This window comes from Salmo salar, chromosome 10 (assembly GCF_965601325.2).
Source record: "Salmo salar chromosome 10, fSalSal1, whole genome shotgun sequence".
NCBI lineage: Eukaryota > Metazoa > Chordata > Actinopteri > Salmoniformes > Salmonidae > Salmo > Salmo salar.
The window spans coordinates 36,751,212-36,777,798 of NC_138300.1; the positions used below are offsets into that span (position 1 = coordinate 36,751,212).

The 26,587-nt window shown below is 44.6% G+C and overlaps 1 protein-coding gene across 1 annotated transcript in view; it reads right to left on the minus strand.

Annotated features, from left to right (window-relative positions):
* The window catches only part of LOC106560309 (transforming growth factor beta receptor type 3), a 166,908-nt gene that overhangs the window by 17,954 nt on the left and 122,367 nt on the right, over window positions 1–26,587 (minus strand). Inside the window, exons 8-14 of the mRNA XM_045687704.2 lie at window positions 21,763–21,952; window positions 18,295–18,608; window positions 17,582–17,737; window positions 12,076–12,237; window positions 10,696–10,899; window positions 8,506–8,799; window positions 1,320–1,449 (exon numbers count right to left, since the gene is read on the minus strand). Of these exons, the coding sequence (XP_045543660.1) occupies window positions 1,320–1,449; window positions 8,506–8,799; window positions 10,696–10,899; window positions 12,076–12,237; window positions 17,582–17,737; window positions 18,295–18,608; window positions 21,763–21,952 (1,450 nt within the window). The remainder of the gene's footprint in view (window positions 1–1,319; window positions 1,450–8,505; window positions 8,800–10,695; window positions 10,900–12,075; window positions 12,238–17,581; window positions 17,738–18,294; window positions 18,609–21,762; window positions 21,953–26,587) is intronic.

Sequence of the window (26,587 nt, forward strand, 5' to 3'; positions counted from 1 at the left end):
TTACCATGGCCCATAGGGAATATGGTGCCATTTGGGACGCACATTGTGGGTCAATAGGGGTTTACTCATCACACCCACCGACAACAGTCCACTTGTTGATGTAATCACCCCATAGGGGGATGCTGATTGGAATGTGAAAACAGTCCCATCTAGATCATAATGAGTATAATGAGATGTAGGACACCCTCGGGCCTCTGTGGTCCTGGGGCCACTCCAGTCTGCCCCACCCTCTCTCTGATCACACACTCATACACGCACACACACACGCACACAATCCCAGCCCTCTGAGCCCCAGAGAAGAGAACAACTGACTGACTGACTGACTGACTGACTGACTGACTGACTGACTGACTGACTGACTGACTGACTGACTGACTGACTGACTGACTGACTGACTGACTGACTGACTGAATAAGTGATTTTCTAATGCAGCGATGAGGGGGCCTCAAGCTCTGGATATTCTCCCAAACCTAGCGAGAAGACCACTTCTCCCTCCTTTCTTTACCGGGAAGGGGAGGCCACAGAGGAGGTTCTAAGTGAAAACAACTAGAGCTCTCTGCTGGATGGATGTGGATGACTCGTCTTTTTCCACTCCTTTCGCACAGTACTGCTTTGTAGAACTGTGATAGAACATGGCTGGGGCCTCATCTGGGGCCTCAGCGCTAGCAGCAAGCCACCCATAACCCAGCTATGCTCGACTGCTCCAATCAACCTCTCTCTCACACACACACACACACACACACACACACACACACACACACACACACACACACACACACACACACACACACACACACACACACACACACACACACACACACACACACACACGCTAATAAACTCCAGATGCAGGGAGGCAGGGGGGCGGAGGATGCGCTCTGCAATGTGTCTCCTCTCCTTCTGCAGAACTGAGGTTGATTTTTCCTGGGACGTCCTTTCTGCCACCCAGACTGTTCTCTGATTTACTCTCTCTGTCTTCCTGTCCTTCTTCAATGACCTCAAAACAGTTCTGGCTCTTTACATGTGTCTTAGTTAAGCAGGCTGCGCATACAGTATGTCTCAGTTAGACTAGTCTCTCTCCACAGACATTCATATAAATGTTAGCTAGACTTCCAGTACGTCTTGCGAGACTACAGTAAGATTAGACTGTCTCTGATGTATAGGGAGGGAGGGAAGAAGGGAAGGAGGGAAAGATGGAATGAGTACTTTGCAGTAGTTCTAACATGCCATCCTCCTCATATATTTTGGATAAGCTGGTTCATCATAGAGATTATATTGGTTATGAGGACTGTACAGTAGGTTAGCGTTAGTCCACTCACCAGGTTCCTCCTCCTCTGTGTCATGTTCATCCACCACCACTAGGGTCTTGGTAGAAGTCCTGGTGTTCATCATCATGGCTAGGATGATCTCTCCGTTGACAGACGTACAAGCCTCGTCCGGTTGGATACACTGCACGGAGAGAAACACAATCACAATGAGACCACTGAGAGATCAAAGATAATTCAGCCTTGGTATTCATACACCATGTGAAAATATTTCATACAGTATATTACTTTTATTAATGTTTTATGAATTTCATTAATTTCATATGTTACATAACACATGGAGTTTCCTATTAAAATAAACCATTTTTCGTATGATTTGCTTATCAGCCATGAGACTGTTACATGCTTTTCATTCATATGACAAAAGCAGTTTATAAGACCAATCAATAATCAAATCTCTACACATTTACCCAAGACAAAGCATGCCTTTTGATCTTTGACCACACGTATCATTTTCCAAGAAATCATACCTAGTCAAAACTCATGTTCCTTCCCTTGATCCCTATCCTAACCATAATGTAAATAATCAGCTGCATCGCTGCTCTGGCGTGAGTCAGCTTGGAGCCCCAGCCTGCCTCTGACAGGACATTTTCATGTAAAATACCCTCTGAGACCCAAATAGAGGGAGGCTGGGTGAGCACTGAGCAGAAAGAACTGCTTGGAAAAGGTTATGAAAGTGGAATGACTTAGCAGAGATGGAGGGAGAGTGAGAGAGAGAATGAGAGAAAAAGAGAGGAGTGAAAAAAGGAGAGAGATAGAGAGAGAGAAAGCGTGCACGTGTAACGCCCTGGCCATAGAGAGGGGTTTTTGTTCTTTATTTTGGTTAGGCCAGGGTGTTACATTGGGTGGGCGTTCTATGTTCCTTTTTCTATGTTTTTGTAGTTCTTTGTTTTGGGCCGTGTGTGGCTCCCAATCAGGCACAGCTGAAGTTCGTTGTTGCTGATTGGGAATTACTGGACGAAGGTGGACCATGGGCTCAAACTGGGGATTATTGATGCCCGCAGTGGGAGATCGAGGCAGCGATAGCTGAGAGGCGCTGGTATGAAGAAAGGGAGCGCAGCAGACACGAGAGGAAGCCCCCCCAAAAAATTTGGAGGGGGCACACGGGGAGATTGGCGGAGTCAGGCGGTAGACCTGAGCCAACTCCCCGTGCTTACCGGAAGCAGCGTGGTACTGGTAAGACACCGTGTTATGCTGTGGAGCGCACGGTGTCCCCAGTGCGCGTTCAAAGCCCGGTGCGCTACATACCAGCCCCCCGCAAGTGCCATGCGAGGGCAGGCATCGAGCCAGGACGGGTTGTGCCAGCTCAGCGCGTCTGGTCTCCAGTGCGCCTTTTCGGGCCAGGGTATCCTGCACCGGCTCTGCGCACTGTGTCTCCAGGGCGCTGGGAGGGTCCAGTTCGCCCAATGCCTGCTCTCCGCCCGTGCCGGGCCAAAGTGGGCATTCAGCCTGGAGTGTGGGTAAAGAGCGTCCGTACCAGAACTCCAGTGCTCCCCCACAGCCCGGTTTATCCTGTGCCACCTCCTCGGACCAGGTCTCCAGTGGATCTCTCCAGCCTGGTCCGTCCTGTGCCACCTCCCAGGACTAGGCCTCCAGTGGTTCTCCCCATCCTGGTTAAGCCTGTGCCTCCTCCTCGGACCAGGCCTCCAGTGGGTCTCCCCATCCTGGTCCGTCCTGTGCCACCTCCCAGGACTAGGCCTCCAGTGGGTTTCCCCATCCTGGTTAAGCCTGTGCCTCCTCCTCGGACCAGGCCTCCAGTGGGTCTCCCCATCCTGGTCCGTCCTGTGCCGCCTCCTAGGACTAGGCCTCCAGTGAGTCTCGCCAGTCCAGAGCCGCCAGAGCTGCCCGCCAGTCCGGAGCCGCCAGAGCCGCCCGCCAGTCCGGAGCTGCCAGAGCCACCCGCCACTCAGGTGCCGTCAGAGCCGCCCGCCAGTCAGGAGCCGCCAGAGCCGCCCGCCAGTCAGGAGCCGCCAGAGCCGCCCGCCAGTCAGGAGCCGCCAGAGCCGCCCGCCAGTCAGGAGCCGCCAGAGCCGCCCGCAAGTCAGGAGCCGCCAGAGCCGCCCGCCTGTCCGGAGCCGCCAGAGCCGCCCGCCTGTCCGGAGCCGCCCGCCTGTCCGGTGAGTCCTGTGCCTGCGCCTAGGGCCAGGTCTCTTACATATCTCCTCAGCCTGGTGAATCCTGGGTCAGTGCCGCCGGAGGGACTCCCGCCAGCCAGGCGCAGCCAGGGACGCCCGCCAGCCGGGCGCAGCCATCGCCGCCAGCCGGGCGCAGTCATCGCTGCCAGCCAGCCGGGCGCAGCCATCGCCGCCCGCCAGCCGGGCGCAGCCATCGCCGACCCGCCAGCCGGGCGCAGCCATCGCCGACCCGCCAGCCGGGCGCAGCCATCGCCGACCCGCCAGCCGGGCGCAGAAATCGCCGCCCACCAGCCGGGCGCAGCCATCGCCACCCGCCAGCCGGGCGCAGTCATCGCCGCCAGCCAGCCGGGCGCAGCCATCGCCTCCCGCCAGCCGGGCGCAGCCATCGCCGCCAGCCAGCCGGGCGCAGCCACCGGGCGCAGCCATATAAAGACATAATATTTATTATTTTGGAACTTTTGTGAGTGTAATGTTTACTGTACATTTTTATTGTTTATTTCACTTTTGTTTATTGTCTATTGCACTTGCTTTGGCAATGTTAACATATGTTTACCATGCCAATAAAGCCCCTTAAATTGAAGCAAATTGAATTGAGACAGGACTAAATGCAAGAGAGAATGCGTGAGAGAGAGGGAGAGAGAGAGAGAGAGATAGCGAGAAAGAGAGAGAGAGAAAGAGAGAGGGGGACTAAAGGCGAGAGAGAGAGAGAGAGAGAGAGAGAGAGAGGGCTTCTGGTATGGTGAGGAGAGGGGAAAGTGAAAATGACACTTGAGTTGTTGGCTTGTTTTGGTTCTACAGATGGTTACTTAAGAAACCTGAAGTAGATGTATGCTACCTGCTCTGGTTCAGAATGGATTGAGACTGACAGACGGTGCAGCAGGCCTAGCTCGTGCCAAGTCTGCAAACTGGAGCACAGACCTTCTGAATGGCTAAACTGCCCAGTCACACTGTAAACACTACCTAACTTACGCCGAGTGCTCTTCAAACTACCATGAAATGTATGAATCATTGCATAGACCACAGATTCAGGTCATGCCAGTTAAGTCTGGGTTACTGCATGTAGGGCTTTGAAAGAGGTAGATGCTACAGTATATACCACTGGCAATGCAGGAATTTGGGCAGTGGCACAGCCAGGCTCTGGACTACCCATGCCCCGTGAAAGACCAGGGTTCAATCCCTGGGCCAACATCTACAACTCTTCATACTGCACCTCTTATTTGTCCACCCACCCCTATTCAACATTATCTATCCCAATAAATAATACCGAGTGAGTGAGATAGAGGTCATTCGTCAATGGCTTATGCTCCTTGCAGTTTACTCCGAGTGGATATTTACATCATTCCCACAAACTGGGGAAAACAAAAATGTTTTCCCATTGACCCCAATTGTAAAAGAGCCAACTTCATCATTGATGTTTTGTTATGTAGAAAAAACAAAACATGCTGAAAAGCTGCTGTGTTGTTCAATGTACATGTAACCAAATCAAAAATCACAACCTACAATTTGCAATTGTCCCACGTAGCGAAATAGAACCTGTGAGAAGTGCTCTGTGGCTTCAGGCTATTCAGCATGGGAGAGGGAAATGTGGGGACCTGGTGTTCAAGCAGGCTACACCTAGCTACAGTGCCTTCAGAAAGTATTCATAGCCCTTGACTTGTTCCACATTTTTTTGTGTTACAGCCTGAATTTAAAATTGATTAAATTGAGATATTTTACTAATTCATAAAAAATGTAAAGCTGAAATGTCTTGAGTCATTAAGTCTTCAACCCCTTTGTTATGGCAAGCCTAAATAAGTTCAGGAGTAAAAATGTGCTTAACAAGTCACATAATAAGTTGCACTCACTCTGTGTGCAATAATAGTGTTTAACATGATTAGGAAAGACCAGACAGGGTTTTCCAGTGCCTCGCAAAGAAGGACACCTATTTGTAGATGGGTAAAAAATAAAAAATAAAGCAGACATTGAATATCCCTTTGAGCATGGTGAAGTTATTAATTGTAGTTTGGATGGTACACCCAGTCACTACAAAGATACAGGTGTCCTTCTTAACTCAGTTGTTGGAGAGGAAGGAAACTGCTCAGGGATTTCACCATGAGGCCAATGGTGACTTTAAAACAGTTACAGAGTTGAATTGCTGTGATAGGAGAAAACTGAGGATGGATCAACATCATTGTAGTTTATCCACAATACTAACCTAAATGACAGAGTGAAATGAAGGAAGCCTGAACAGAATACAATTATTCCAAAACATCCCGTTTGCAATAAGGCACTGAAGTAAAACTGAAAAAAAAGCAAAAATAATTGCTTTATGGACATACTCATGATTCATATCCCAAAGTAAAGAAATTATCTCACTACAATACATTACAATAGAAAATTAGCAAAAATAGATAAGATCTTGCTATCATGGAAAGGAAAATACTTGTCTATTTGTTGAAAAATCACCCTGATGAACTCTTTAGTCATATTCCAGTTTACCTATTTGCTTATGGTCTAGCCTACACCTAGCAACCAGTTTTTCAAATTATATAAGCAAAAAATATTCCATTTTATTTGGAACGGCAAGCCAGACAAAATGATTAAATATTAAAGAATTAGACCTCTCACTAAAGGCTCCAGTCATACAAAAGTTATACTTAAATCAAAACTGGTTCCTATAGTAGGTTAGTAAGAATGTCTCATCCCATGTTCAAGAATGGCCTTTTTCTGTTTATTCAGATTATAACCTCTCACTTTAATGTCTGCATATCTTACATTACTCATATCTCATGTATATACTGTATTGAGATCCAATCACTGGACACTTTAATAAATGGATCACTAGTCACTTTAAACAATGCCACTTTAAATAATGACTCTTTATTCATGTTTACATATCTTACATTACTCATATCACATGTATATACTGTATTTTATACCATCTACTGCACCTTGCCTATGCCACTCGGCCATCGCTCATCCATATACTTATATGTACACATTCTCATTCACCCCTTTAGATTTGTGTGTATTACGTAGTTGTTGGGGAATTGTTAGATTACTTGTTAGATTTGTGTGTATTAGGTAGTGGTTGGGAATTGTTAGATTACTTGTTAGATATTACTGCACTGTTGGAACTAGAAGCACAAGCATTTTGCTACACTCGCATTAACATCTGCTAACCATGTGTATGTGACCAATACAAATTTGATTTGATTTGATTTATAGATTGCAAAATAGTTAGGAAGAGATTTTTGATGTACCGATTCCATGGCACATGGTTTATGAACAGATACGCAAAATGAAGCCAAATTGAAAACTTAGAATTTTTCTATCTAAATTATTATATAAAATTCTTGCAACCAACAGAATTTTATATATATGGGGGATACAACCATCCCAGCTCTGCATATTTGGCTGCGAAGAGACAGAATCATTAGATCATTTGTTTTGGTACTGTCCATATGTAGCTTGTTTTTGGTCACAGGTCCAGGAATGGCTGAAGAATTGCAACATTTACCTGAAGCTAACTGTGCAAATAACACTTCTGGGTGATTTAAAAAGTCATAGTCAATTGATCAATAATATTATAATACTTTTATTTAAAAAAATATTTCATTTACAATCTGTAGAAACTATGAGAATAGAAAGGTTCAGAACTTTTGTGAAGCATCACAGCACAGTTGAAAATGGATGGTGTTAAAAGATAGATGGGAAGGGTTGAATGGAGCTGAAGAGTGCAACTAAAAACAACAAGATAACTAATGGAAAATATACTGTGTCCGTAAAATGTATATAGGTTCAGAACTTTTGTGAAACAGCACAGTTTCCCAAAATTGCATACAAAGTCTTTTGTTTGGGGCAAATCCAACACAAGACATCACTAAGTACCACTCCTCATATTGTCAAGCATGGTGGTCGCTGCTTCATGTTATGGGTAAGCTTGTAATTGGCAAGGACTATGGAGTTTAAAAATAAAATAAAATAAATGATTTTAGCTTAGAACATGCAAAAATCCTAGAGGAAAACCTGGTTCAGTCTGCTTTTCAACAGATGCTGGGAGGAAAATGCACCTTTCAGCAGGACAATAACCTAAAACATAAAGCCAAATATACACTGGAGTTGCTTACCAAGACAGCATTGAATGTTCCTGAGTGGCCTAGTTACAGTTAAATCGGCTTGAACATTTAGGACCTTGAACATGGCTGTTTAGCAATGAACAACAACCAACTTGACAGAGCTTGAAGAATTTTTTAAAGAATAATGTGCAAATATTATATAACCCAGGTGTGCAAAGCTCTTAGAGACTTACCCAGAAAGACTCACAGCTGTAATTGCTGCCAAAGGTGATTGTAACATGCATTGTCTCTGGGGTCTGAATACAAAAATGTAATATTTCTGTATTTAATTTTCAATAAATGTGCAAAAATCTCTAAAAACACTTTGTCATTATAGGGCATTGTGTGTAGATGGGTGAGAAACAATATATATTTAATACATTTTGAATTCAGGCTGTAAGACAACCAAATGTGGAATAAGAAAAGGGGTATGAATACTTTCTGAAGGCACTGTATGTGTGTGGAAAACATTTAATCACAAGTAAGACATTTAACGTGTTTAGTCTGTTTGTAATTCCACTCACTACTTGTAGCTGTATAATCTGTTTGTTTGTGTTGTTGGTCTTGGCTAGCTTTAATGTTCCAGTCAGTAGCTAGCTAGCACTCACTCGCTAGCTAGCACTCACACCGGCTCCTAGCACTGTCATGAAAAGGGGCACGTATTACGTTTTTCTAAGTAGTGAGAACGCTCGGGAGCAGGCAATGTTGAAAAGCAATCTTTAGATGTTGTACTTTTCTTAAATGTAGTTTTGTAATTGACTAAAACATGTAGACAACAAGAAATGTGCGTTCTGTAAGCCAATAGGGTAACCAAAGTAACCACAGGTTGTTTTCCTCATAAGTCGGCGGGGCCGTGACGCTCTAGCTAATACAGACTGGGACTATCGGAGCCAAGGATGTCAAGTAACTCAAGAAATAACACAAATATGGAAAAAAACGAAAACATACCATCGCCAGTCCCTGGTTATTGTGGGGTCTCTTAGAGCAAACGGACATTTCACAGTGCAGGAAGAGCAACGATTCATTGACGTGTGAGTTGAAGGTGAAGCTGAACCTCTTCCTGTCGGTCTGGGAGTGGGAGATAGGTAGGTGTCTCTGACTGTAGTATTTGACGGTGTCGTCCGTAGGGCAGATATTCTCGATCAGGGTATAGTCTGACGCGATGTTGGGGTTTGAGTTGGCAGAGATGAAGCAGGTCTGGATCATGAAGCCAAGATATGGGTCGAATTTGAAGGCTCCAATCTGACGGGAGAAATACATTAAAAAAGAAAATCAAGATCAAAGATTTTGGTGTTAAACAAAACATTGTGTTAAACATTGTGTCATTTTTCACAAAAACAATCAAGTCATGTGCCAAAATATTGTCCAGTTTATAATGTGTAAGCAAGGTGTGGAGGTTATATGATTGATACAGCCTCTAAAGATGTCAGATGATTCTATTTACGAATCCTCTCATCGATGTCATCGAATTGACAAACTATCTGTTTCGCTCTGCAAAGTTGTGTGAGGAACACCATCTTGGCAAATGTCTGTACACTCTCTGTCAGTCCAGGAGCTGACTATTTACTTTAACACAGAGAACAAGCTAAAGGAACACTATCAGAGTGCTATCAGGTCCAAGAATCACAAATCCTGTGGATTTCGGTCCCTTCAAACGTTTTAAGAGGATCTTTCCTTCGGCAGACCACAAGGCATTTCCCTGAGTTATGGGATACATCCCAAATGGCACCCTATTCCCCATATAGTGCACTACTTTCGACCAGAAACCTATGGACCCTGGAATAGGGTGCCATTTGGGACGCAACATGACTTATTATCCCCCTGCTGCTTTCTCTCTCCTTTTTCTCTGAAAAATCTACATGTGTTTTACTGTTTTCTGGCTGTGCCATCGACATGCCAAGGTTGTCAAAAAGCTTGCCCAGTCAAAAGCACACATGTACGCACGCAGGCACGGACACACAAACACGCACACAGGCATGCACACACACGCACGCACGCACACTGCGTTCAAAGGACAGCTCATGGTTGGCAGCGACTAGTGAAAACCCAGTGAGCACTGTACATGCAGGCTGTGACCTGACCTATGAGTAACACAAGTTATGACACACTTGTTGCACAACAGCAGTTTCCTATACAGCTTAGTTTGGGCTGTAGCCTCAGGGGCTAGGGCAGGGCATGGCAGATCTCAGCCCAGTGTGAGAGGTGTGGAGGTGGGACAGAAAGGGCTAGAAAGGGGCTAAGGACTAGATCCCATGGCCCCACACACAGAGCTCTTTGTGACTTGTTGCTGCTGGCTCTCTGAGGCCACACTGTCAGAGCAGCCGTCCTCCTCAAATACCTCCATAAATCAACACTTCAAGAGCCTCACTATGTGGATCTACATTATACATTATAGTCATTTAGCAGACGCTCTTATCCAGAGCGACTTACAGTAGTGAATGCATACATTTCATCCAATTTCATACATTTTTTTTTTTTTTTTTTTTTTTTTCTGTGCTGGCCCCCCGTGGGAATCGAACCCACAACCCTGGCGTTGCAAACACCATGCTCTACCAACTGAGCTACAGGGAAGGGAAGGATCTCAAACTTATCTTACACAACCTCCCGATAGGACCTTTTTAGTAATTACTTTTCAATGCTATTAGCAAGGTACATCCTGGACTTTCCAAACAGAATAAATAGAAGATACGGTCTCTGGGGAGAATTCTAAATGCCATACAGTAGTGTATGTGCCAGGACACTTAAGACAGAGATGATGGCTGGGAGGGGTAGTTAACAGCAGAAAGACGATATGTTAACTTTATATCCTACCGACCCAGACCAAATATCAACGTACCCTGTGGAAGCTAAAACACTAACAGATGAAAGTGGACCAGACCAGTGTACACACAGAACAGTCCTCACTGTTGTTTTGACAGGCCTCATATTAAGAGAAACAGAGACACAGACATATGCACACACACACAGACAATCCTGGCTCTTGTGAAATCGCTCCAACTCACATGTCCTAACATCTGGATAGTAGCCTACTAATTATATTCATCTGAGCGAATCACACACAGACTAAAAATATAACAGACACAATGTATTACTTAAATATATTTAGTACAGTTTATAGTATTTCACTGCTTCGTTTACCTCTACGAAGACCTGTTTATTTTTGGAGACGGCATGGAAGGCCTGGGTAGACGGATAACGGAAGAGATGGGTGTTGTACAGCTCCATGTTGAACATGACGTCGGCGCTGAGCGGTTCCTTTGCTGCTGGGGAAATACGGGGGAACGATCCTGATGATCCTGATCCTCCTAGAGTGTCCTGGTTCTTCCTGTAGGTGCAGTTGAACTGGAGAGAGGCGGGAGAGAGGAGAGAAAGCCAGTCAAAACAGCTGAACTGGAAGGAGAAGGAGAGAAGAGCCAATCCAAACAGTTGAACTGGGGGAGGGGTGAAGAGCCAATCTAAACAGCTGAATTGGAGGGGTGAAGAAGAGAAGAGCTAATCACAACATAATCATGGTTCTAACATACCCTGGCCCTCACCCTGGTCCTCACCCTGACCCTCACCACCCCCCTGGCCCTTACCCTGGCCCTCACATTACCTGTCCCTCTCCCTCGCCCTGGCCCTCACACTACCTGGCCTTCACAGCCAGGAGCGTGTCAAGTGTTTCATCACAGCAATATCACTGAGGGACACAGAGATACAGGCAGGAGGAAACAAAGATGAGAGAGGAAGAGTGTGCATGGGTAAAGAGTATGGCTATAGAGACACAGAGAGAGAAAGGAAAGAGACTTTTTAGATGAAAGGGAAAGCGTGATGGCAGATTTCCCAAAACGTTCAGGTCAGAAGAAGTTCAAGACATAAAGATAATGTGGGGAGTAGACAGTGAGAGTTGGAATCTTCCATCCTCCTAAGAAGCCAGATGAGTCTTTACTAGCACTGAGGGACTCTGGGAGATGGAGTTTCAACCATCTGGACAGGATTCAGGCGGAGGTACTATGTAATTTATTGATGATCAGTGGTCTGGTCTTGACTCCCAAAACTCTCAACCCGAGGCAGGCCCTGTCATGCAATGCTACTCTCTTAATTCCTTTTTCATTTAGGGTTCATTAACCAGGGTAAACTCCCTTGACTTTGAAAACCAACCTCTTGTTCGAGGGGGACCAAATGTATGAAAAACAAACAAATGGAGAGTCATGTAGCTACAGGACTGGCTCTAGCCATTTGGGGGCCCTACGTGAGATCTGGTTGGTGCCCCCCCACGTCCCGGGAAAACATATTAGTGCTCCCACCCCCTTTCACGGCTGAGAGAAAAATTTGAGTTTTAAAATTAATTTCCTGCAATACTACCCATTTTGCCATTGGGTGGAGAGACATCTTTGCAGTTTTATAGAAGTCGGGAAAAAAAACAAGCGACCGCTTATGCCTGTAGCTGGCCCTGTGTAGCTAGATGTCTAACCAGAATGGAGGACCTGTGTTCATATAGAATCTATATTATCTTATATTATATTATAGATGTCTTACCAGAATGGAGGACCTGTGATCAGGCCCCGTGGTCTGCTCCAGGAAAGCAGCCCTCTCCAGCGCCTCTGTCTCCCCAGGGAAAGTCACGTCTCCGGACTCTAGATCATCGTAATCCAGGGAAACACCACTCCCATCCTTAGGCTCATCGTGACTTATCAGGATCTGGATGTCAACCACAGGGGAGTTGAACACATCAGTGAACACAGTTCAGATACAGTATGCATCCCAAATGGCACCCCAGTTATTCCCTTTATAAAGTACAAACTTTTGACCAAAGCCCTATGGGTCCTGTTCTAAAGTAGTGTACTATATAGCTAGGGTGCCATTTGGGACACACACACATTGAACAGGTTCAGCTTGACTTTTTAGAATCTGTACGTCAGCCACACAGGGGAGTTGATCATTGAATCATTGAACATAGTTCAGATATACTCACAAGGTAAACAGCACATGTTCCCAGCTATTGGCGCCAAATCATGTTTTATGGGTGCATCTCAAATGTCACCCTACTACCTATATAGTGCACTACTTTTGTCAGGGCTTTGGTAAAAAACAGCGCACTATATAGGGAATAGGGTGCCTTTGGAGACACACACCAGGACACTTTACCAGTGATTGGAGCCAAACTATTTTTTAAAAATGGTCTGCGTGTGAATGGTGTTGTTTCATTCAGGGGCTCAGGACTAGTGTTGCAAAGCTACCGGTAATTTAGGTAATTAACAGAAAATCTATGGCAATCTATCGTAACTTTGGTAATGTATATTTGAATAACTTAAAAACATTTATAATAATATAGAATATTCATTTTTTATATCTGTGTCCATATTGTTCATGAGTTTCTAGTACATGGTTCAAGAGAAAATAGCCTAATTAATGAAAAAAAACATGGCATTATTTTCAAATAACTACTAACTATTGACTTTTTCATAACTGCCACCAGTTTGATGGCAAAACACTGAAACAAATACATATTGACATAATAACATAAATACACGTTTAAAAAAAATACATATATAGGATATTTCATGCTGAAACCCTCATATTAAACACCAATTGTAAGGGGTGCGTACTGGCGGCAGAGAAGTCAGACGCAGGAGAGCAGAAACTGTGTTTCCAAACAGCGCAGTTTAATAATAAAAAAACCCACTAGAAAACAGAACAATCAAATAATGGGTACATAACCCGACGCACACCAGGACAGATGTGCACAAGCACTTACAACAAACAATCACCGACAAGGACATGAGGGGGAACAGAGGGTTAAATACACAACATGTAATGAATGGGATTGGAACCAGGTGTGATGGAGACAAGACAAAACCAAAGGAAAATGAAAAGAGGATCAGGGATGGCTAGAAGGTCTGTGACTTCGACCGCCGAACGCCGTCCGAACAAGGAGAGGGACCAACTTCGGTGGAAGTCGTGATACCAATGGTATCACTAATTTGATGGTGAATAATGTTTTGGTGAATGGGGAATAATAGTTTTTTTTAAATCATCTTATTCAATCATTTCATAAGTTTTACACGTGATAAGGCGACACAGAGGCCCAGAGATTATTACAGAACCGTACCCAAAAGGGCCACTAGATGTCTTGTGATAGATTACATAAAATCCTTCAAAGATACCAAAATTCTGGTAGTTTACTGGTAAACTTCTAAAGTTTCCAGTAATATACCCTCCCTTTGCAACCCTACTCAGGACACCAGTGATGCGGCTCTGGTCTGAATCTAGCTGCCAAAACATTCTGCAACAGATGAGCTTACATTCAAAACGCGGGAACGTCCAGAGATTTCAACAGTCCAGAGCTGAAAGCTCTATCAGGTAAAACCCTGTAAAGCATATATTTCATTTTCTCCACAGGAAAGAAACACTGGAAGCCCACTCTGTGTACTTCAGATGTTTACAGGGTCAGAGGTGAGTTAGGGCTAGAGGACAAGGACTAAATTAGGTCAATTATTGCCATTGACATTTAGTTTACGACACACAGCTGTACATTTCAATGAAACATGGTGAAGCCCCAAAATTGCCCTCGCTAGAAGCCTGTGTTTCAGACATAAAGAAGTGGATGGCTGCAAACTTTCTACTTTTAAACTCGGACAAAACAGAGATGCTTGTTCTAGGTCCCAAGAAACAAAGAGATCTTCTGTTGAATCTGACAATTAATCTGGATGGTTGTACAGTCGTCTCAAATAAAACTGTGAAGGACCTCGGCGTTACTCTGGACCCTGATCTCTCTTTTGAAGAACATATCAAGACTGTTTCAAGGACAGCTTTTTTCCATCTACGTAACATTGCAAAAATCAGAAATTTTCTGTCCAAAAATGACGCAGAAAAATTAATCCATGCTTTTGTTACTTCTAGGCTGGACTACTGCAATGCTCTACTTTCCGGCTACCCGGATAAAGCACTAAATAAACTTCAGTTAGTGCTAAATACGGCTGCTAGAATCCTGACTAGAACCAAAAAATTTGATCATATTACTCCAGTGTTAGCCTCCCTACACTGGCTTCCTGTTAAGGCAAGGGCTGATTTCAAGGTTTTACTGCTAACCTACAAAGCATTACATGGGCTTGCTCCTACCTATCTTTCCGATTTGGTCCTGCCGTACATACCTACACGTACGCTACGGTCACAAGACGCAGGCCTCCTAATTGTCCCTAGAATTTCTAAGCAAACGGCTGGAGGTAGGGCTTTCTCCTATAGAGCTCCATTTTTATGGAATGGTCTGCCTACCAATGTGAGAGACGCAGACTCAGTCTCAACCTTTAAGTCTTTACTGAAGACTTATCTCTTCAGTAGGTCCTATGATTAAGTATAGTCTGGCCCAGGAGTGTGAAGGTGAACGGAAAGGCTGGAGCAACGAACCGCCCTTGCTGTCTCTGCCTTGCCGGTTCCCCTCTTTCCACTGGGATTCTCTGCCTCTAACCCTTTTACAGAGGCTGAGTCACTGGCCTACTGGTGTTCTTCCATGCCGTCCATGGGAGGGGTGCGTCACTTGAGTGGGTTGAGTCACTGACGTGGTCTTCCTGTCTGGGTTGGCGCCCCCCCTTGGGTTGTGCCATGGCGGAGATCGTTGTGGGCTATACTCGGCCTTGTCTTAGGACGGTAAGTTGGTGGTTGGAGACATCCCTCTAGTGGTGTGGGGGCTGTGCTTTGGCAAAGTGGGTGGGGTTATATCCTGCCTGTTTGGCCCTGTCCGGGGGTATCATCGGATGGGGCCACAGTGTCTTCTGATCCCTCCTGTCTCAGCCTCCAGTATTTATGCTGCAGTAGTTTATGTGTCGGGGGGCTAGGGTCAGTCTGTTACATCTGGAGTATTTCTCTTGTCTTATCCGGTGTCCTGTGTGTATTTAAATATGCTCTCTCTAATTCTCTTTCTCTCTTTCTGTCTTTCTCTCGGAGGACCTGAGCCCTAGGACCATGCCTCAGGACTACCTGGTATGATGACTCCTTGCTGTCCCCAGTCCACCTGGCCGTGCTGCTGCTCCAGTTTCAACTGTTCTGCCTGCGGCTATGGAACCCTGACCTGTTCACCGGACGTGCTTGTTGCACCCTCGACAACTACTATGATTATTATTATTTGACCATGCTGGTCATTTATGAACATTTTAACATTTTAACATTTTGACCATGTTCTGTTTTAATATCCACCCTGCACAGCCAGAAGAGGACTGGCCACCCCTCATAGCCTGGTTCCTCTCTAGGTTTCTTCCTAGGTTTTTGGCCTTTCTAGGGAGTTTTTCCTAGGGAGTTTTTCCTAGCCACCGTGCTTCTTTCACATGCTTTGCTTGCTGTTTGGGGTTTTAGGCTGGGTTTCTGTACAGCACTTTGAGAATATCAGCTGATGTACGAAGGGCTATATAAAAATAAATTTGATTTGATTTGATTTGATTTTATTCCTACTGGTGCTTATTTCACACGTGTTGACCCGCCAGTGTAGTCTCTAGTCTAAGAATGCATCCCAAATGGCACCCTTATTCCCTATATATTGCACTACTTTTGACCAAGGCTCTAATGCACTATATAGTAGTAGGCTTGGGCGGTATACAGTATATACCATATACCGGGGGAAATTTTGAAATAGCCACAGGATGTTTATTTATTTATTTTACTTTTTTTTATAAATTAGAATATTTGTAGCTACTTTTTAAGTAAATTCCTGCAGTCAACTTGTGCAATACGTTAGGAGATAAAGAAGATTCCGTTCTTCATTTTACCTGCCACATCATTTTTCATTATGAAGCTTACTGGTAGTCCCCAGTCACGTGGTGTTTGTTTACAAGCACACAACAACGAGAGGCCAGAACCTTGTGTCACTAACTGTTGTGCAGTACGCATCCGATGATCTAGTTTCAGTATGGAATTCACAACTAAATGTTTGCCAGCAAGATATTTTATAACTATTACGGTAACTGTCTAAAATGTGCTAAATGCTCTGTGGTTGTGCATTTGGTTGGCTAATTTAGTAGCTAGTTAGCTATCTAGCTACGTGGTTAGCGTCTTCAAAAATCAAGATTCGCTTTGTAACAGCTGAGAATCCCCTACTGGATCAAGAGCCTTGCTGTCTAATGTGTGCTTTGTGCAGCAAACTGTGAGTAGCATTTCTTAGTTACTTGTAAAAATGTATGAGCTGGGATGTCTGTCCTGCAAATAGTTTAGGTCAGAGACTGTATAAAATGTTTGCAATGCACTTGTTAACATTTAGTTAGCACTCTCTATTGGTTAGCATTGCTAACCTTTGGATTACAGCGGCTCAGTGGGGTTTGAAAATAGCTCCCCTTGTGTTCAATGCTGGTATGACCAAATATCCCGGGATGGCACAAGGTCGGTATGAAGGTATGACAATCTGGATACCGCCCAAGCCTAATAAATGAAAATGCTTATTCGTAGGATGGAACAAACAAGGACCATACAAGGACATGGGGCTTTGATGTATTGCGAAACAGCTAAATGAAGAATATTTTATTTTGACCATAGAGAACTGAAGTTATCTTTGCATCTAAGAAGAGAAAAAAATAAGAATTATCCAGGAGTAATAAAAGCCAAGTTCACAAATTTTGCGGGGGTATTTATCAAGGGGTGGGAAGCCCCCTCAGCACCCCTACTTCCCGCGGCAATTCATATTGTTGTCCTGATTTAGCCCTAGCTGCCCCTAAATGTTCCTCCCATGCACATAGAGATAATGGATTACCATTGTTCAGAGTAACAGGATAGGGTTGGGGGTTACGGCCATAGAGATCCTATAATTGTTCTATTTAAATATGTGAATACAGTACTCATATTGCGCTAGTTTCCAGACACAGACCAAGCCAAGTCTTGGACTGAAAGTATTTTAAATGGAGATGCATTTTAGTCCAGGGGTATGCTTATTAGGATCTGGGCACCCTCAATTTCCAGGCTTTACAAGATTTGGGAGTATGGTAACATGTGGTAGGCTAGGGTCCAGGAAACCAGCCATTCAATGAGTTGTTATAGATAATCATTTGCTAAGTGTGCTACTCACTGAGTTGATGTAGAGGACCATAGGACCGGGGTGCATGGGGTACTTGGTGGTCTGACAGCCCTCCAATGGGGTCACCAACGTGTAGTGGGTGGAGTTGACCGTTGCTTTGCATTCTGGGTCTTGAAGAGTCAGGTTGACATTAGCGTAACCGTTGGCCTGAGGAAAGAGACAATGTAATTATAAATAAATAGTCAATCATCTATAAAGTATTTTTTAATGATATAATGTCAATATAATCTATAATCTTTGCAATAAAATGTAATCATGATCATCTCAAAACGATCAGTAGAGCTGACTGAGACACATAGCATTAGACAAGTGAGGCATTAGACGTCACTATGCCATTCTACAGCACAGACTACTTCTCTGTGTGATGTTAAATAAAACCACAGGATAGTCCAACTCTAACCTTAATTATACCTAATTGCAGTGTGTGGGTTTTACTACACTGTGATGTTGTCTATTGTGTTGAGCCTGCTTCACAGTGCCCAATGGTAGCACACAAGTACAGACACACACACAGCAGCAAACACACTACACACTGTTGATTCAAGTCAGTGCCAGTCAGTATTAAAGAGGAATAATCATACAGTTAAATCAAGCATGAAAAGTGTGAATTCCACAACTGCCTTTCCTCCATTTTTGACACAATGAAGGCAGACATTTATTCACAGTGATAAACCAGTTGGCTGACTACTAAAGTATCTCCTCACCTGCAGACTCTCTCGGTCAATGCAGACCACTATCCTGCTCTCCTCACACTGAACACTGAGACCAACACTGAGGGTCCCCTGCTGCTCCTCAGGCTCCCCACCCAGCTCCCCTCCCAGCCAAGGCCGGTCATCCAGGGAGGGGTGCAGGGACAGGTAGGGCAGGCCCTGCTCCATGAGCGGGGGCAAGGGGAAGGTGAAGGGCAGGCCACCGGAGTGTGGGCCAGCACCCCCCTGACCACCAGAGAGGATGGGGTTGGTGTCCCGTAAGATGGAGAGTTCTGGAGGGAACATGGAATCCAGGGGATCCACCACATCTGTAAGTGAAGTGTGTGTGACACATTTTAGTCACACCCACAGATGCACAGATACAGAGACGCACAAGCACGAATGCACAAGCACGAATGCACACGCACATGCACACACACCTTCACACACACACTTTCACACACACACTTACACAGGCCTCATCTGGTGATTTTAAAGGCATGGAGATTGCACAGAGCACAAACAGAACAGAACAATGAAACTAAATTGGCTCAGAGTTAGCAGACTTGAGTTTCAGACTATTGTCTTTATAAGGACAGTTAAAATTGGATGTTGATGGTTTGTGGTTGTAAAATCAATGATTTATAATAGTTTATACTTTTATAACAAGCGCTTACAAATAAAATGTATTATTATTATTAGCATCATTTATTTACACAGTAGATATCTTTCTTAAATTTAGTGAACCTATGTCTATTTGTCATGCATTATCTGTTATTTTCATTATAGTAAACATACACTTTCAATGACCACTTTATTAGTTACACCCATCTAGTACCGGGTCGGACCGCCCTTTGCATCCAGAACAGCCTGAATTCTTCAGGGAATGGATTCTACAAGGTGTGGCATTCAAACGTAGCTCAATTGCTATCAAGGGACCTAATATCTGTCAGGAAAATATTCCTCACACCATTACACCACCGCCACCAGCCTGTACCATTGACACCAGGCAGGATGGTGCCATGGACTCATGCTGTTTACGCCAAATCCTGGCTATCATCAGCATGACGCAACAGGAACCGGGATTCGTCGGACCAGGTGATGTTTTTCCACTCCTCAATTGTCCAGTGTTGGTGATCGCGTGCCCACTGGAGCCGCTTCTTCTTGTTTTTAGCTGATAATAGTGGAACCCGGTGTGGTTGTCTGCTGCAATAGCCCATCCATGACAAGGACTGATGAGTTGTGTGTTCCGAGATGCCATTCTGCACACCACCGTTATTTGCCTGTTTGTGGCCTGCCTGTTAGCTTACACGATTCTTGCCAATCTCCTTCGAGCTTTCTCATCAACAAGCTCTTTTTGCCCACAAGACTGCTGCTGACTGGATGTTTTTTGTTTGTCGCACCATTCTCTGTAAACCCTAGACACTGTCATGCATGAAAAGCCCAGGAGGCCGGCTGTTTCTGAGAAACTGGAACCGGCGTGCCTGGCACCGACGATCATACCACGCTCAAAGTCGCTTAGGTCACTTGTAGGGTTGGGCGTAAATCCCAGGATTTACGGTATTACTAGCTTGGTACACAAGGGGGCGCCAAAATAAACAAAAAAAAGCCCTATGGGCGTCTATTACCAGAATGCTAACAAAATTAGAATAAGAAATAACACATTTCCATGGAGGCTGCTAGCTAAATATGCTAACGAGCGCAAACAAAAACAAACTTATTGCAAAGACAGGCAATCCAGCTCATAAAGTTATACATATATAGGTAGGAGCTACCGAATGTCATTTTTGGTGAGTTTGGACATTTAAAAGCGAATGTGAATGAGAGACTCAAAGTTTGGACGCATGCTTGTCTGAACACTACTCTGGAGCAGTGTGTGCAGGCTGTGTCTGTGTGGAATCTGGAGTCACTAGGGCAACTGGCCTGCCTGCCTGCCTGCTCTGCTTGGAGAAGATGGGGTAGGAGCAGACGGGCTGATAACAGAGAGGATAAAAAAGCAAGGAATTCAAGACAGCCTACAGAATACTCATCCAAAGGGCTTTGACTTCTCAAACACAGCAGAAAGCTAACCCAATATTGTTAATTCAGCCACTTAGATAACTAGTAAGTTAAATTCAGGGTTGTGTTAATGCAGAATTCTGTGTTTTTTCATGCAGGAAAAAAAATATGCTGCGTTTTGGAAAAGCAGATCTAAAATGCTTCTTACTGGAATTTCTGCTTGACACCAGAATAATTTTGTGCTTCAAGTTGCACTTCTCCATTTGGATGACACTTCACGAATGGGCATTCTATCAGCAGACAGTGCTTTGAGATGAACTTCAAGCAAAACATTAGGACATTTAGCAGGCTACATTCTTTCTATGATAAACATTAGAAATATGATGGCCATGCATCGTTTTTGCAAAAAAGACCTTGCTTTTTCATTGTAAACTCATTTACTTTTGTGGTTGCCGGCCAAGTAGTGTTGCGCTTCTGTTGTCATCTGATGAAAATGAAGCTATTGTCTGCCGAATTTGTTGCACTAATGTTTTTTCTGTGAAGGAGAACTATAGCTGCACATCCCTGATCACTAGTGAAGCCAAAGACAATATAAAACGTGACCCCTGTCAATACACAGCTGGACTAACCTGCTCCCGCTTTCTCCTGTTGTGCTATTTACAAACAAACACTTGGCTGGCTCAACTGTTCTGGGGAAGTAAGGTAAGATTCTTAATGTAAAATAATGTGACAGGTGAAATGAAGAATGCAATCTGCTTTATCTCCTAATATATTGCACAATTTGACTGCAGGTATTTACTCAAAAATAAGCTACAAATATGAACATTTATTGAAAAACTTAAAATAAGTAGTTTCAATGGTGACGGTATTGAAAAAACATCCCGTGGCTACTTCCAAATACCCCGGTATACGGTATACCGCCCAAGCCTAGTGGAAGCCCGACTGGAATTTTTCTAATAAGTTATTCATACTCAAATAAGCCACCAATTGCTTGAAAACTACTTCTAAAAATCTTGGATAAAAAAGGACGTTTAGAGGTCTATAATTACTCAGAGAGGAGGGGTCTAGATTGTGCTTTTTAAAGAGAGGTTGGACCAGAGCTGTTTTTGGAAAGGAGCCAGAGTTCATGGACATAATGTTGAGGCCAACATTAGGCATAACTTCTTTTAGTAGTCTAGTAGGGATCACTTCTAAGGGGCAGGAGGAGGTCTTCATGTGAGCTACAGTATCAAGGAGAGAATCAAAGGATATTTTCTCAAAGGAGCAAAAGGAAGCAGTAGAGAGTTTCAGAGCGGTTGCCTTTAGTGCCTCCTGACCAGAAATGCTGTTATGGTGTCGGCTACTGTCAATCTGGGATCTAATATTTTCTATAAAGAATCGTAAAAACTGTTTGCAGAGATCGGGGGGGGGGGGGCACCAACAACAACAACAACAACACAATCAGTTGTCTAGAAACAGAATTATAGAAGCCTGGGTGTTTCTCACCTGGCTCCCTGAGCCTCAGATTAAAGGTGTTAGCTACAGGTGTGTGGGTGTAGGTGGTGACTGGTCCGTAACCATGATCCTCTGCCCACTTGATCAGGGCCTGAGAGCCAGACGGGAGGTGGTGCTTAGGGGTCCTAGACACCTCCATCAGCCTCTCTGTGTTGGGGCTCAGACTGATGGTATCTGGCGTCTGAAAGAAAGGTAAATACAGCTTTATATTAGTCATATGGAATATTAAATATGACATACAGTATACAGTCATTTTCTTCCGACAGATGGAGTCACTCCTATGTGATGCTCATCGCTCAGTACAGACAGAGCAATCTGACCATATTTTAAACCAGTCTGTGTCATGAAAGTCATTTTATAGAGATCAAAGTGGGTGCTTTTTCTCTTCTAGTCAGCAGCATTTACAGTAATCTCTACCTCTGTTAAAGTTTCATTTCCTTTGTCTGACTGTATGGAACAGTAAAAACGACCCTGCCAGCTTCAAAAGCCAGCGCGACCACAACCCACAATGAAAGTGTGGGAGTATTTCACATCAATAAAGTGTGAGAGTATTTCACATACTTTCATATCTTGACAGAGTAAAAGTCGAAGAACCATTTTACATTTGTCAGGTTTCTTCATGGAAGGAAAACCCATGAAAAATGTACTACTGCCCATAGCGGTGAAGGGTCATATGCACGCTCAATCAAACACACACACGATCACACACACACATCGAAGGCCTGATCAATGGTGGGACTTCGTCTAATGTGTCAGATTTCTACCAGAATTCCTCATTAGTTCCGCAGTGTTCCGTGCTGTATAATGTGAGGGAGCTAATCCCTTCTCACAGATCCACTCTGTCACAAATGGCATCCTATTCCCTATTTAGTGTACTACATATGGCCAAGGCTCATGTACTCTATGTCAGCCTGGCCTGTACTTTCCCAGACACCCTGGAACCACTCCAATTCGCATTCCGCCTTAACAGATCCACAGATGACGCAATCTAGTTGCACTTCACACTGCCCTCTCCCACCTGGACAAGAGGGGAAATAGCTATGTAAGAATGCTGTTCATAGACTACAGCTCAGTGTTCAACACCATAGTCCCCTACAAGCTCATCTTCAAGCTGGGGACCATGTGACTGAACACCTACCTCTGTAACTGGATCCTGGACTTCCTGGCGGGACAGCCCCAGGTGGTAAGGGGAGGCAACAACACCTACATCAGGCTGACCCTCAACACGGGGGCCCCTCAAGGGAGTGTGCTTAGCTCCCTGCTGTACTCCTTGTTCACCCATGACTGCATGGCCACGCACAACTCCAACAACATCATCAAGTTTGGTGACGACACGATGGTGGTAGGCCTGATCACCGACGGCGATGAGACAGCCTACAGGGAGGAGGTCAGAGACTTGGAAGTGTGGTGCCATGACAACAACCTTTCCCTCAATGTCAATAAGACCAAGGAGCTGACCGTGGAATACAGGAGAAGGAGGGGAGAACACGTCCCTGTCCACATAGACAGGGCTGTTGTGGAGCTGGTTCAGAGCTTCAAATTCCTTGGCATCCACATCACTAAGGACTTAACATGGTCCACACACACCCAGACAGTTGTGAAGAGGGCACAACAGTCTTCTTTCTCCTCAGGAGGCTGAAAAGATTTGGCATGGGCTCTCGGATCCTCAGAAAGTTGTACAGCTGCACCATCGAAAGCATCCCGGCTTGGTATGGCAATGCACCACCATCGACCGCAAAGCGATACAGAGGGTGGTGCGGACAGTCCAGTACATCACTTGGGCCGAGCTCCCTGTCATCCAGGACCTCTATATCAGGCCAGAAAAATTGCCAAGGATTCCAGCCTCCCAAGTCATTGACTGTTCACTCTGCTACCATCCGGCAAATGGTACCGGAGCATCATCTGTCAGACTAACAGGCTCCAAGACAGCTTCTACCCCCAAGCCATAAGACTGCTAAATAGCCATAAGAATGCTTAAAGGGATATTTCGGTTTTTAACATGTTAGACCTCATTTTCCACTTACTTTTAGTGTTGAAGCCTCACCCAGGCAATTATTTTGGTCAGACTTCCATTCCTGAGATTTCTTTGGCTGTCTTAGTTGCTTGCAAGAGTCTATATATCCTGAACTGTGTTTACTGTTTTGCCCTTGTATTGGAACTCATTTCTATGTCACTACTACATCCGCGTGCTGCTAGTCTTGCTTAGCCACACGTCCAAATTCTACGGAGCACTGCTTCTCGAGGATAGCGCAGTACAGACACATCTTTCAAGCACTACACTGCCCAAAACCATTACATCAAAATCAAAACATGTCTGAGTCGGACAGCTACAAGCCTGAAGAGGATGCATACTTTGCAGAACCATATTTATATGGGCCAGAATATACTGATGAAGAGCTTGGACAGATAGAAGCCGAGACAGAATGGGGGAAATGGCAACAGGTGATCAGGCAGACCAGCAACCAGTGGCAGCGCCCAGAGAGAGAGTCACGGGGAACTGGTGGTGTAAATGTGAAAAATCTGAGAAAAATGGAAGGCAATGCAGACCGAAATTGAGTGTCTGTGCTGTTCCGATGGGACTTGATAATGCCAACACTTGAAGAACTACATTTGTCTGCTGGAGACACTGATGATGTCGGTAACAGCACAACAGTCTGTGTGACAGACCATGCAGATTTCACAGCCCTTATCAACCCAGGAGTCATTTAAATGTTTTTCCATGTCCCTAAGATCAACTGAAAAAAGTGACCACGTCCAGCGGGAGCAAACGGGCAGCTGTCCATAGATTCAGTAAACATTTGAAGTTGAAGTTATCAATAATGTATACATAACAATGAATGTATTATCTGTTTCCTATAATGATCCCTTAATGATACACTATATATACAAAAGTATGTGGACACCTATTCAAATTAGTGGATTCAGTTATTTCAGCCGCACACATTGCTGACAGGTGTATACAATTGAGCACATAGGCATGCAATCTCCATAGACAAACTAGAATGGCCTTAATGAAGAGCTCAGTCAACCTTTCCAACAAGTCAGTTCGTCAAATTTCTGCCCTGATACAGCTGCCCCGGTCAACTTTAAGTGTTGTTATTGTGAAGTGGAAATGTCTAGGAGTAACAACGGCTCAGCCGCAAAGTGGTAGGCCAAACAAGCTCACAGAACGGGACTGTCGAGTGCTGAAGCATGTAGCACTTAAAACTTGTCTGTCCTCGGTTGCAACACTCACTATCGAGTTCCAAACTGCCTCTGGAAGCAAAGTCAGCACAAGAACTGTTCGTCGGGAGTTTCATGAAATGGGTTTCCATGGCCAAGCAGCCGCACACAAGCATAAGATCACCATGCGCCAAGTGTCGGCTAGAGCGGTGTAAAGCTCGCAGACACTGGACTTTGGAGCAGTGGTAACATCTTCTCTTGAGTGATGAATCACGCTTCACCATCTGGCAGTCCGACCTGCCCCAAAACATAGTGCCAAATGTAAAGTTTGGTGGAGGAGGAATAATGGTTGGGGCTAGGCCCCTTTGTTCCAGTGAAGGGAAATGTTAATGCTACAGCCTTCAATGACATTCTAGACGATTCAGTGCTTCCAACTTTGTGACAACCATTTGGGGAAGGCCCTTTCCTGTTTCAGCATGACAATGCCCCCGTGCACAAAGCAAGGTTCATACAGAAATGGTTTGTTGAGATCTGCAAGCATTTCACGGTTAAGTATTCGGAGCATGTGACAAATAATATTTGATTTGGTTATTAACTGTCATGTTAAACAGATATTTACATTTTAGTAATTTATCCAAAGCAAATAGGGTTAAGTGCCTTGCTCAAGGGCACATCAGCACATGTTTTCTCTCCACGTAGTCAGCTTGGGGATTTGAACCAGCGCCCTTTCAATTACCGGCCCAACGCTCTTAACCGCAAGGCTACCTGCCAACCCATATAGGCCCAAGCTGGTACTGTCCTAGAACAGTAAACTGTAGGTCAGGAGCACAGCACATCGCTACCATGTGTCCTCAGTTTCCAGTCCCCTCCTCCCCCTAATGTTTCTCTTAGCGTAACCTACTACTGTAGCCAACCGTAGACCTGCTCTGTTGGCCTGATTGATTCAGTGCAGTGATAGCCTAAAGTGTAGCTGTACAAACAGGCAGAGGCTGGGGAGTGTAGGTTTGTGTTCCAAATGGCACCTTAATTCCTATATAGTGCACTACTTGTGACCAGAGATCCATGGACCCTGGTCAACAGCAGTACACTACATACGGAATAGGGTGCCATTTGGGATGCAACCTGGGCCTAAACAGAGCTGGCTGCCTAGCAGAGGCACACACCCACCCTGCCTGCATGAGGGCGACTGTTACATAATGTGGGAACCAACCCAGAGCCCATAAGACAACACAAGACACCTCCACTGAGGTCAGCACTTAGCATAGGGACCATGGAATGGAGCTACGCAGCACTCATAAAGATGATAGGATAGGAGGGCAGGCCAGTTTGGTTTGAGCCACAGAGATGGTCTTTTTTCCTTTAGTCCAGGTCATCATTGTAAATTACAATTGGCTTTCAAATGACCCACCTTTTAAGTAAAAAAAAAAAAACATCTTATTAATAGATAAAATGTTATATCCATTAGGTATCTGTTGTCTATGTGCCAAAGGTGTAAGAGCCATCCATCATTATGACTTCAGATATACGTAAATGGTTTATTTGTTGTTGTTTTTATACATACATTGCATTGTCAACCTTAAACCAAATAATTATCCCTTGGTGTAAGCCTTGTAAATGTGTGTATGTATGTCTTTCAATTACAATAAAAGTGTAT